Source organism: Meleagris gallopavo, chromosome 4 (assembly GCF_905368555.1).
Source record: "Meleagris gallopavo chromosome 4, MGAL_WU_HG_1.1, whole genome shotgun sequence".
NCBI classification, from domain to species: Eukaryota; Metazoa; Chordata; class Aves; order Galliformes; family Phasianidae; genus Meleagris; species Meleagris gallopavo.
Genome location: NC_139407.1, coordinates 24303750 through 24316726, shown reverse-complemented (window position 1 = coordinate 24316726; position 12977 = coordinate 24303750). Strand labels below are relative to the sequence as shown.

The following is a 12977-nucleotide window of genomic DNA, read 5'->3' as shown; positions in this document are numbered from 1 at the left end:
AAATAATCCTCATATTTTGAGCAGCAAGCATCATGACCAGCTGATATTTTCTTTCCTACGGACCAGTTGTTCCCATGAGTGCGTGGCTGAAGCCATCTGATCTTATCAACACATTTGAGAGCCCTACCCAAACACTGAGAGAGATTTTCGTGCAGCAATGACTGTCATAGAAGAAAGTCGCCCTTTTGCCCAGCAGCTATCCAATGTCTATTTTACTATACTTTCTCTTTTTTGTTTTAAACTCTTCGTGAAGATCAGCCTTGCCATACTTAGTCATTTCTACATTGTAAAAGGGAACCGTAAGGAAGCAGCAAGGATAGCTGCTGAATTTTATGGAGTTCCTCAAGGACAAGGTATGTTTATATTTACTATCTAGTCACTACTGTTTGGGTTTTTTGTGCTGTGTATTTTTTGTTTTGATTTTTTCAGGCAATTGCTTATCTGCAGGAGATTTTTCTATTGTCCTCTGTTATTTTTAACAAAAATCTGAAGCAACATTGTTAGATGTTTTTAAGCAAATTATTATTAGTAGTATTTTTTGCAGGAAAACATTATGTTCAGAATGATACTGAAGTATTATAGTCAGCGTCATGTTAAGAGAAAGGTCTATACTTAAGAAGGCTGTATTTAAGATTGACATGTATTTCCACTCTAGTACACTTTTTTTTTATTCCTAATTGCTTTAAAAATTGATCCCACTTTAGCCATATGTGGGTGAAATTTTTCACATTTGTATTTTATTATTTTGCAGTACTCCAGTGAAACTAATCCATGTATTAATGAGAATTATTTCTTGATTAGGGGTTTCCTGTGATTTATTTGAGATTATTTGAGAAGTCCTTCTGCTTCCTTTGAATTTGCATCTTGGCAGATATCAGGAAGCTACATGCTTGTCAAGTTGAGCTTTTGGGTGTCTGTGTGACCCACTACATTTTACTGAGTTGAAAGCTCTTTCAAAATTCTTTTTTTCTGTTTGCTCAAGCAGAATTTTGGCAGAGCTGTGGATTGCTCTTTCCACAAGCTCACCTCTGCTGAGCCAATGCCATTTTCATTTAATTCTTCTTCTGGGTTACAGAACACACAAAACTCTTTTCTTGATTATGCTATCCTATTGCACAGCTGAGCCATGCTTTTTCTCAATATGAGGTCCTTGCTGCCTTGCTTGTGTCTTGTGGTTCCTTATGTTCTGAGATGACAGAAACTTTAAGTTAGACAGCATAACAAGGGTTGTCTCGTCTCTTAGTACATTTACCACTTATCTCCAGGTACCATAAAAAACAAGAAATAACCTGAGTTAAATGCAAAGTGGGAAACAGTAGAAATATGTCAGAAACAGCTACAGATGTGAAGATCTTTTCATTCTTCTATACTGGGACAAAGCAGAGATTAGTTTACATTACAGGTTTATTTGAGGTGGATTTATATTGTGTTTCTCTGCATGATTTAGAAAATTCTGCCTCGTGGCTTTTCCATCTGAGTATGTTAATCAGAACATTTGAACTATTGCATTACTGTGCGTGTGTGTTTTTGTGTTAATAATTGTATAGATGTATGTGTGGGTGTATGCATGTACACGTATTCACTAGAGTGGGATGGCAAGGAATGACCATCTGTCCCACTGGCAGAAACACTCAAAGGGAACATGTTAGTCTTTGATTGAAATTGGGAAGAACTTTTTTGTTAGAAACTTCAGGCTCACTGTAAGGCAGATCAGTCTGGGAAGACTGACAGAAAATTTGAGTAAGGAAGGAGAAGGACTGGGAGAAAAATAGAGGGAAAAGAATAAAATGCATCAAGTTGGAAGGCATTTGTTCTTCCCTTATCTTGCAGTCTGCACCTTTGCTTCTGTTTGTAGAAGGGGTCACAATACCGCCGCAGTTCACAGCATGCTGTGGCATTGGGTTTGTTTATGTTTGTGAAGTACAGTTTGGGGATGCTTCAGTACAGACTGTACGGTACCATGTAACTTTGGTTCTCAACTTTTCAAATGTCTAGAAGATGTTCAGTAAGTTATGTGAAGCCACATCTTCTATTTTATGTACCATGTAGTTGTACTTGGTGGAACTTCTTTTATCATACTGAAGATATACAGGATAGGTCAGTACAGGATTTGAGGCCTGTGTAGTCCTGTTGCTAGACAGAAGTAGTGAAACAGATTATATTTTCTTCCTTAATAATTCAGAAATATTTTCTCTCTAGTTTGGATGGTCACCAGACTTCTGTGTTAAATTTATTCTTTAAAACTCAGTGGCCATAGTTAATCAGTAATGCGTATGTGGCATTGAAATATAAGAATTAGATCAGTGTTCAGCATTAGGTAAGTCCAGAAATGTGCATATAAAATCTCTACTAATTATAAGTCATAAAATTTGTTTATGAAGATGAAGTCTGAGTAACTCTTGTGTAAAGCTAAAAGGCACGTTGAGAGGTTATTTGGACTCTCTAGTACCAAATATACATGGATTGTCAAATGTTTGTCTAACACGTTTCTAAAATGCTCTGTAATAGTGATTTCTGTGGTATCTTTATGCAACCAGTGCTGATTTTTACTGTTCTCATCAGTAGAATGCTTCCCACTTATCCCAAGATCTACCTAATTTTTTATTTACGTGAACCAAATATATACAATGTAATTAAAGTATTTAGGAATTTTTCTCCAAATAGGAAAAGTAATCAGTTTAAAGACTATTAGCATGCATCTCCCCACCTCTATACTTTTCTGGAGTAAAGAGGACAGGATTTAACTTGGTCTGTGCTCCTAAGCTTTGTTTTCTAGACCTGGAATTACTGTGGTTGCCATTTTTGGACTTGTGCTAGTTCAAATACAGTTCACAGACATTTTTATTGATGTATGGTCTCCCATGTTAAATAGAGTGCTCCAGCTGAGACTTTATTAGTGGAACCAGTGAAAATATCAATTGTATAAAAGTGGGACAGTTATGTCATGTGCCATATATATGATATGCACTACCTATGTATTACCTTCTGGAGTGAGGCTTCTTTTTTTTTTTTTTTTTTCCCTCAACAGTATAGTATTATGGATTCAGTCTGTAGCCAACTATAAACCTGATGTTATAACAGTGTCATGTCATCTGCATTTGCCTTTTTCCTTTAGCTTGCCTTTAGCTAACTTCATGCAGACGATTTCTCCATTGCTCTGAAATCCATTTTGAACTGTTTCCCTCTGAGCAGTTGGAGCACCTGCAGTTCAGTGTCATATACTCATTTCAGGAAAAAACAAATGCAGTAACCCATCATCTACAGCATTAGAACTCTAAATAGCACCAAATGCAGGAGATAACTCTGCAGTCTTTTGTATTTTTTTAAAGTGCATTAAAGACTATGTCTTAATAAGCTATCAGAATTTTTTTTTTCAGTGAAATTGTAGTATTACTACTATAAGATAATTAAATGAAAAAGGAATCCATTCTATTGTAAAGGTTTCATTTATTGGATCACTTTTAACTTTGGCACTGATCTTGTAAACACTTACTCATATAGACATTCTTGCCCCATTGAACTGAAAGGGACTGATTTGTTATTCAGAACAAAGTGCTTTGTCGTCAGGGTCTTACAGCCAAGTTATAAATAATTATGATACCTAGCTTTTCTTTTTTATTGTGCTGAAGTGAAGACGTATTTATTCATTATTCTATGAAAATCATGACAGTTGACACACTGTTTATTTATTTTATGGAAAAAGTCACAGCACATACATATTTATTCACTTCTGAAGTTCTGCACCCTATAAACTGACCTACACAAATGAACTTGCTTGCAGATTAATTTGGGGTATAATTAGCTCCTTAATAGGCTATCTTGCAGTGACAGTGACTAGCACAGTAAGATTAATTCTCTTCCTGTATTTCCAGACCTGTGGAGAGTTAATAACTCAGGCTTTTGTGCAGCTGCTGCTTGATAGAAACTGAAAGATCAAAAGCAACCTTTAGCCTATTACTACTATTCCAGTTGGCCATAGCATGAAAATACTCTATGTATACATGAGCTGAATTGAAGGTTAGCTGATATTTGCATTTTCTTTGCATTAAGATGAGGTAGGAGGATGATAGTACAGATAATTTAATAGAAGTTGGAGTTACAGTTCCCATAAATGCATACTGGGCAAAATATTTTATCAAAATTAAAACTGACACTCAGTAACTATCAGAATGTTTGTAGCAACAAGCACATAGTGTTGCAGGGAACTTTCTTCTGAAAGAATCATTAGGTAGAAGTTATATACAGCAAACAACTAGTCATGCACTGATACAGATACGTGGCGTCTGTACAGAAGCTAAGTACTTTTGACAATGTGAAATGTTTCATTTTTAATATCCTAATTTTAATTATGTCAAACTCTGCAAAAATCTTCATAGAATATCACCTTATGCATAACTAAAAATTAAGTACACTAGGTGAGTTGAGCTAATCTTTTAAGGTGTTTGCCATCCTAAGCCATTCTCTGGTTCTATGATTTTTTTTACAGAAATGGAGATCGTAGAATCATAGAATAGTTTGTTTTGGGAGATCACTTAGTTCCAATCCCCCTGCTTATTTTTTGGAGCATCTATGTACTTGAATGAACATAGCAACCTTTCTTTGCTTTATCTTCCTTAGCCATGCACGGTAGAAATGACCAGTACTTCAGTTATTCCTAGTTACTCTAAATGAAGCCATTCGTGGCTCATGAACACATGCTGCTTAAGACTGGAGTCTCTCATCTTTTGGTGTTATGAAACTGGCAAACAGTCTAGGTCTTCTGTTCCCCCTTTTTTCCTATACACTGATTACTGCTTGGGCAGACTCAAGAAACCAGGTTCAGTGAATGCAACTCAAAAATTGGAAATAATGCTATGTTACACTGCTGAAGAAAGCTTGACAATTTTTAAGTGCAGTGAGTGATTACAGAAGACTTTTCCTATTATTCTGTTCTAACAAGTTGCAATTGATAATGTCACTCAGCAACAGTTGTTAGGTAGGGAAGAAAGGCATGAGGCATTTTCTCAACTTGCATTCCACAGAGATCACAGTTCTATTAATAAAAGCCATATAAGACCTCTACTTGCTTCCTGGATACAATAGAGATTCATTTAGTAATGATAGGAATATTGTATGGCATACCTATTCTCCATACCACTCAGTGTAAGGCGCCAGATTTAGCATTTGTTTTTCATATGCAGCACGTAAGCTAATGGTGTAAAAATGCTTAAGATAGTGTGAACGTTCTTTCTGAAAAGTTCAAGGGAGTTTTTTATGATGGAGCTTGTCACTCTCTCTTGTATGCTGAATATCTTTTCCTCATATGAAAAATGCTAAGAGCCAGACTTAAAAATCCATTTCAAGATTTTAGGCATTTGCATAGAATGGAGCAAATCAAACTGAGTATCAACAGGATACCAGAACTGTTCTCCCTTGAAGAACATAAGTTACCCTAAGGGCATTTTGGTGGGGGCTACATGATAGAGTTAGACTGGCATGGAAATTCATGAAGCCAGAGTCCTGACCTATCTGCAGCAGCAAAAACCATGCATATCTCTTGTAGAGCACTGACTCTTCCTTCACCCTAAAGAAAATCTCTGAGGCTTACAGAAACTGCCAGTGTAGATGTCTGCTGGGGATTGTGCATGCTTGCTTTCCTGACAGAAACTGAGTTATCCTATCATGTAGATTCCTTTTTATTACTGTACATGAGACTTCCTTGAGAGGACTACAGGTTCTATATTATGATCAATATCATTCATCTGTGTCATCTTAATCTGTGTCTTTTCTGAAGGTGGACATTAACTTGTCACAAACATTGATTCTATTGGCATGCTTGATTTGTGTACTCTGATTTAACTCATGGAAATTCCCTTCATCAGTCTATTTTTTTTGAGTGGAATGAATAACAAGCTTTCAAACCACAAACAATACAAATGAAATATTGTGAACATTGAAACCTGAGTTTTAAAAATGCATAAGACTGAAAGATAATGCTGGAGTAAAGAAAGCATAGAGCAGCCTACCTGCAAGGCCTTACAGACAACTGTTTAAAAATAAATAAATAAATAAATAAACAAAAAGTCATTAGGAAGTCCCAGTAATGGATTGAGGTAGACCCAAATGTACCACTTGCAGTGGTCATTTATGCAGCTGTGGGGCATAAGGCACAAGGGGGAATACCAAAATAGCATGGCTCCCTGAAGGTGATGTTCCTTCCCTCACCAATAGACTTGCTATAGCCAGTGTTCTGCTATTCACACTCTTCTCTTGTAGGAGATGTTCTCAAACATTTGCAATGCAAGCAAACAGCGAGTGAACTTCTGCCAGGGTTTGATGATGATGGCTTTAGGGGAATGCATTACATGCCTAAGTGCTGAGCTTTATTTGTGATTGCAGCAATGCTGCCTGGCTGGTCATAAATCCATTATGGCATGCTCCATCTGTTGCACTGGTGGTTGTTACTTTTTCCTATGTCTGGAGTCTTTCTGGCAATAGATCTGATCTCTTTCTTTATCTCTGTGTTCTCTCATTGTACTTGGCTGAAGATTAACTCTGTGGTGCTTTGTACCATTCCTGTATAGACTGTTGGTCTTTTGGCCATGTCTCTTTGTGCACTCTGTCAATATCTGAAGCCCAGTCTTGTTTGGTATCTGATTTGGCTAGTTCAATCAGCACTGTTACTTTGATTTGTTTTAACTTGACTCATGTTAGAAAATATTCTGAGTTATGGCCTGTCTGCATGAAGAGATCTGGCAGGTGCACAGGAAATCCACAAGGCAAGAAATGTAATAAATGGATCAGTGTTCCATGTAGAAATTCTATGATGACGGAGCATTTATAACATCACAATTGTAAGCCTTTTCTAAACCTTCTGCTATGCTTCCCAGCATCTAGGCATGTAAGGCCTAACAAATGGTAACAACTTCAGCAGAAGAGGTAGAACAAATAGCTATCTATACACTGTTGATATATTAATAATAATAGATTGCCAATAGATTTCCAACTAAGAGATAGTGAAGATGCTGTGTAATGAGCAGGACTCTGTAGTAGGAATTTTGGTGTTAGTTTTTGTTGTTGTTGTTTTTAATAGTCTCATAGACAAATAGCATTTCCTGCTTAAATAATTAATGACCATTTAAATATTATCTACACATGTGCAGGCATTTGTCAAAATATGGGGTGGACAGAAGACTGATGATGCCTGAGTAATGCCTACATTTCTACTTGTCTGCTATTTATATCATTGAATTGGCCACTAATATGCAAGTACATGCAAGTAAAAGGAGTTTCAGTACAAAACAGTTTGGGAAGCTAGGTGGTACATCAGTTGGCTAACTTGCTGAGGGTTGCATACACACACAAAAATACTGATCTGGGCTGTTTGAAAGTAGTGCAGTTTTGTTCTTATCTCCTTAAGATAAATTAGTGTTATTGGAGTTCAGACTGTACTGCGTTGAGCTTCATCATATGTTGATTTTTTTTTCTTTTGATTGTTATTTCCATTAAAGACTTTTTGTCTGTTAGTGCAGTTGCATCTCTGTGGCCTTAAGAAATTAGAACAGGTTCCCCATGGAAAAGGAGGAATAAAAATGTCTTTCATTTTCATTCCCAGTTGTTAGAATAGTTGCCCCTATAGAGTAAACATGGAGCTATTCACTGGCATAGAAATGTTGAAATTGTACTTGTTGTTGTTCTGTTTTTAAATGAAGATCTGGATAAAATCCAGGTCCTCTTGTGGGCTGGTTGTTCTTTTGTTTGTTTTTTGGCTGATTATCTGCAATGCTTCCAAGGGTATCTGAATATATGATTCACATCTATAATGTGAATATTGTCTGTAATTGCTTGCATACCAGGACAGCAAAATATTGGTCTACCATATTTATTATGTTCTCGAGTATCTACTTAAATTTCTGTGACAGGTTTTCAGGGGGATTTTAGAAGTGATTAAGTGTTTTCTATTAAAAAAAGTAAATCTGAAGAACAGAATCTGAATACCAAGCCTGAATAATTTCAAATACTGAAAGTGTTATTACCTAATGAGATAGAGAAGTACTGGTTTTTATTTTGAAGTTCATGTTACACCATGCATGGATGGCTGACTTGAGCAAGACCAGATGGCGATTCCATGTCATAGATGGAAATGAAATAATGAATTCTTCACTCTTACTACACCTTTTAAACTGTATGTCCATTAGCATCTCAGTTATATTTTAATACATTTTTAATTAATTTATGGTGATACTCTAGCTCTCACTTTAAAGTGAAAAACATTAATGGCTCAGCATTGTGGACTGGGGACAATTTTAAGGGGCTTGATGGATTTGAATGGTGAATGCTAAGTCTAGCCTATGTGAGAGAGACATTACAATGGGAGAGAAATAAAAGTTCCTTTAAATGCAAGACTTCTGTCTAGAATATGAAGAGTTGTATCTAGCAGAATTTAGTGCAAAGCTAAGTCTAGAGTCCTGAATGGGAGCAGCTTTGCCTGCTTTAAAGCATAAAGAAATAAATATTTTTGTACATTGTGTTTTGATGTCTTCCAGAGTATTCAAAATAAGTTAATGAGCAGCAAGTATCTGCGGACCAGAGATACTTTTCCCAGTACTCTTTCCTAGGAGGTGTCAGATTTTTGCTGTAGTCTACCTTCATTGATTTCTGATTGCTGCTTTTAGCAGCAGAATGAGCAGGTGTTGGTGACTCTCCTGGGAGTGTTCCTCTCCCAAGCCAGGGCAGCTGTCATTGTATCTGCTGTCTTCCTTGCTGCTGCATGGTCACACCTGTGTGGATGGTGAGAATAACAATAATGCGGGGGCTGGAGTCTGTGGGAAGCAGTAGCATGAACTACTTTTATGTTGTCAGTGCCACTCCACTGAACGGACCCAGCTTCATTCTCAGCTGACAGCCTCACCCACAGAAGTCCTACAAAAACATGCAGGTCTTCTCAGTCCACTGTCAATACCCGCCCTGCAGAACAAGATGCTTTGCTTGATCCTAATCCTCACCACCTTCTCCTGAAAGTCCTGGGATTCCATTCCAAGTAGAAAGGAAAAGTAAAACTTGAGTTAAGCCCCCACACCCTGGCAAGCATAGAAATTGTCATCAGTTATTTCATGCCTGGAAAATGGTGCTGATATTTATCTGACACAGTCATGTGCATACATGTGCTTAATAAGATTTTTTTGTTTATTCATCGTGTCTTTCACGTATTTGTTTTCTTGATGAAGATGCTATGAGTTCACAAGTAATACCAGTATTAAACTCATGCTTATGATGTGCATGGCCTTTTGCAAAATCTCTCTTCCATCTTTTACTTGCAGAGTCTGATTGCTTGATATATAGAAGTGCTATATGTGTGAGTTATTGTGGCTGATTCAACTAGATAAAATCTGAAGAAAACCTCTGGGAGAGTGCAGTTTCCTTCTCCCTTGTTAGAATAGAAGTAGCCCACCTACTTTTGTTCTATAAGCAGACAGTTCCAGTAGGGCAGTTCCCATGTGCTGTAATTTCAAGGTGAAAAACTGTGGTTGCTCTTCCTTCATTCTCTTAACCCCCTAACTATAAACTTGCCTCTGATTTTCTCTTAAAGAGATATGGGGAAATCTAGAAAGATTCCATGAAATAAATATGTATTATTCCAGTTAATTATTAATTTGTGTTAAGTACCTGAAAAGAATAGTACTAATAAAACCCAGTAATATGAATTTCCTTTAAAAATTTTACAGATGGCTAATTTTTGTATCAGTAAAAGAGGATAGTTAAGAAATACTATACGGAAAGGAGGCAGGGGGTAAAGGCAGCATGTTAACAAGAACATGTCACTGTTCTTTTTATCCGTGCAGGAATTTTATTGTGCTTTGCTTCTCCATGCAGATTTCCATGGTTCTGCCATTCAGTACCCAAATGATACATAAAAACAAACAGAAAATTCTACTAGCAGTTAATTGCTCTTGTTTAGTGACTTAGGCTTCATATAGCAAATCTGCAGCCTTACTTTTGTAATGGGATCAGACTTTCAAATTAACCAGTGAAGTAGTCAAGCCAAGTTATTTTTATTATTATTCAGGACGTAGTTTCTAGTTGATATCCATAGGATACCATCTCCCCTGTTTAAGAAAAACAAAACAAAAAACAAAAGTGTTTCATGATTTCATGGATTTTTCTGGATTCCATAATCTCTCTCCTAACTGAAAATTACGTATGCAGTAAGAATTATTGTTCTTTTATTATGAAAATTGCCAGTCTGATAAAAACACATTTATTTTCCTGTTTTATGTTGCTTGTTACTCATGCCACAAAACTTATGCTTTAATACTCATGATTTAAGAATCTGTTCCTTTTTTGATTTAATTACTGAAAAAATAACATATTTTTTCCATTTAAATTGTGTAAATAGTTAAGACTCCTGCTGTAGCTAAGCTGATTCTTTCTCTGCTTTAAAAATAGAAAATGCTAGAGCAATCCTTCCCTTCCCCCACTATGTTCTCACTAGTCCAAGCTAGTAAATGTTACTGAATGGATTTCAGTGTTGTAGCCATTCTACAGTAAGAAGAGCCTTTGTGAAAAACTGCGAGGAGAAAAAAAGGTAGTAGAAATCCATCTGTGAGTGTTCGTCAGACCAGAGCACCTGCACCAATGATAGACAGGCTTTCCTCGAGAAACAAATAATGACAACAAACACTGCTGTTCAGAGGAGCCAGAATCTCCCCAAAAGACGCCTAGAAAGTATAGGGGAGTGTCCTGCAAAACGAAAATCTAGCTGGGGTATTCTGACCAGCCAAGGTTAGTACAGCAGCCATTTCAGAAATTGTACTGAAATATGCTAAACTGACCTAATTTATGATATTCCTGCTCTGAACTGTTTTGTGCTTTTTCTTTCCAGCTGCAATATAAATGCATGTTTATGTTAACGGCACTCTGTTGTCTTGCATGGGTTAACACAAGGGTGTTGAAGCTATTTTTGTTCTTTCTGCACTCTTATCAGCTGATCTAAAATACCTTTTCATGTTTATCTGCCCTATTTGTTTTATGTGAGTGTTTAAGGCTTGACTTACCCTGACTTTTCCTCTCCTGCCACAAGGTAACTGGATACTGAAGGCTAATTGTTTATGAGGGAGAAACAGAGAATGAAAGGGGGAGGAGTAACTTTATATATAAAGAACAGTTTATAGGTAAATGAAACAGGAGACAATGTAAGAACTACAGGTGACGGAATTATTGTGTTCTGTATTGAGGTACTAAGGACAAAGTTGTAAATGTAAGGGTTTGCACAGTGAAGTACTTATGACGAAATTAAATTACTGGGCACTGACATTTTGAGCAATGGAAAATGAACTGTGCTATAAAAGACTTGTTTAGGACTGCTGTTATCAGAGCTGTATTTTTTCTTTTTTTTTTTTTTCTTTTTCATATTACAAGTGTGTAAAAGGGATCTTTGAATAATTGTGATAGTCTAAAGCCTAATAGGATTTTTTTTTTTAAAGTGATCATAGTCCTATACTGACCACCTCCTGAGGCTGAGTGAGGCAAAAAAAAAAAAAAAAAAAAAAAAAAAGGAGTGGGGGGAGTGATTTTGTTGATATTATGATATCAAATTAAAGTGTTTCAAAAGTGGAGATGTTAAAATAGTCAAGGAAAAAAGAGAGTATTAAAGGCACAGGAGAGAGGAAAGAGAAACTTGATTTACCATTGAAAACGTAGGTATATGTTATAAGAATACCTTTTCAGGACTGTCAGTTTTAAATATTTAAATTTATTAAATTAAATTTAAGCAGTAGTCAAGAATTAAAGAAACAATTACCGTAGCTTCCCAAGTAGCTGTTTGAGTGCAATGATCCTGTTACAGTTGTTGATTGGTTTTAATATGCAGTGTACCATTTACTTTCTTGCTGTTCACCGTGTGGGTGAAGGTTTCCCAATCTATTGTATCTGATGCATGTGAATGATTCATATAGTTACTAGTTTCCAGAAAAACAAGGACATTCTTCACAAGACTGAAATGAAATTTTATAAATGTTTTGTCTAAAATGTTGGCTCTAGATATTCCTTGCTCAGGGTTGGGCTCTTTCCCATTCTTACAAAGAATTAGCCCCAGTTAGCCAAGTTTTGAAAAATTCAGAAGTGCCGCAAAATATGGAAAGCAAAAATTTCTGAAGATACCACCTTAATGTGGTCCAGCTACTTAAAGCCTCTTTGTGACTGACAAACCACACCTGTGTTCGTATTGATTGACAACGTGAAATACTAAGAGACTACTGTTGCAATCGATGCTTCTGGTTGAATAACAAATGTATCTAATACCAAATCTGAAGGATACACTTTTCTTTCCTTTTTGTCTACGGGGCTATCCAAATCAGACTTTGTTCTACCCCCAGAAAAGTCGTATATCACTTCACAAAATACACAAGTTGGAAAATGGTCTAGAAGTGATGGGGTAGCAGGGGGAATATGTCACAATAAGATCTGGCAGAAGTGGGAAAAAAGGTAGAGCCAGGCCATTAAAAGATTTTCAGCACAAGGGTCCGTAGCCAGAATATTTTAGCAAAATCTCCTGGATGCCAGAAAACCTATTCATAGTGTGGTTCCCCAGCTTTGTTAGCCAGCAGGATTCTGCCTTTATGGCTAGGAATTATACCACATACTGCATTCTCTCCGGCAGACTAGGGAAATACAGAGAAATCTGAGCACACCTTGGGGAAAATGGTTTTCAGTCTGGACTGAGGCTAAGACTGTGTTTGAGGAGCAAAATTACTTCAGGCAGAAATCCTCCAGAACCTCAGGTCAGCTCAGACTGTCAGCATTCCTCCCCTCTCAGCTTCTAGTCTACTGCAAAACTTTCGGTTTTAGTCTAAGGAAACAATAGCAGTCTGAGCATGCTGCCAGTTGCTCCACACATTTACATCAAGCTTGATGTGGGTTCAACAGCACCCAAAGATGACCCTGTTAAAGGTTAATATGGTTTTAGATGGTGGTGCTGTAGATACGGCACGTAGAGTTTG

General features: G+C 36.8%; 1 protein-coding gene across 4 annotated transcripts in view; it reads left to right on the top strand.

The window, feature by feature from the left end:
- ASB5 (ankyrin repeat and SOCS box containing 5) overlaps nucleotides 1–12977 on the top strand; it is a 25548-nt gene continuing 12571 nt past the window's right edge. Inside the window, exons 1-2 of one of the 4 annotated variants that reach the window (XM_085222494.1) lie at nucleotides 1–353; nucleotides 10597–10761. In XM_085222494.1, coding sequence (XP_085078620.1) covers nucleotides 158–353; nucleotides 10597–10761 — 361 coding nt within the window. In that variant the 5' untranslated portion in view covers nucleotides 1–157. Of the gene's footprint in view, nucleotides 354–10596; nucleotides 10762–12977 lie in introns of those variants that run through there. The other 3 variants (XM_085222492.1, XM_010709750.4, XM_085222493.1) reach the window with 3 other exon arrangements.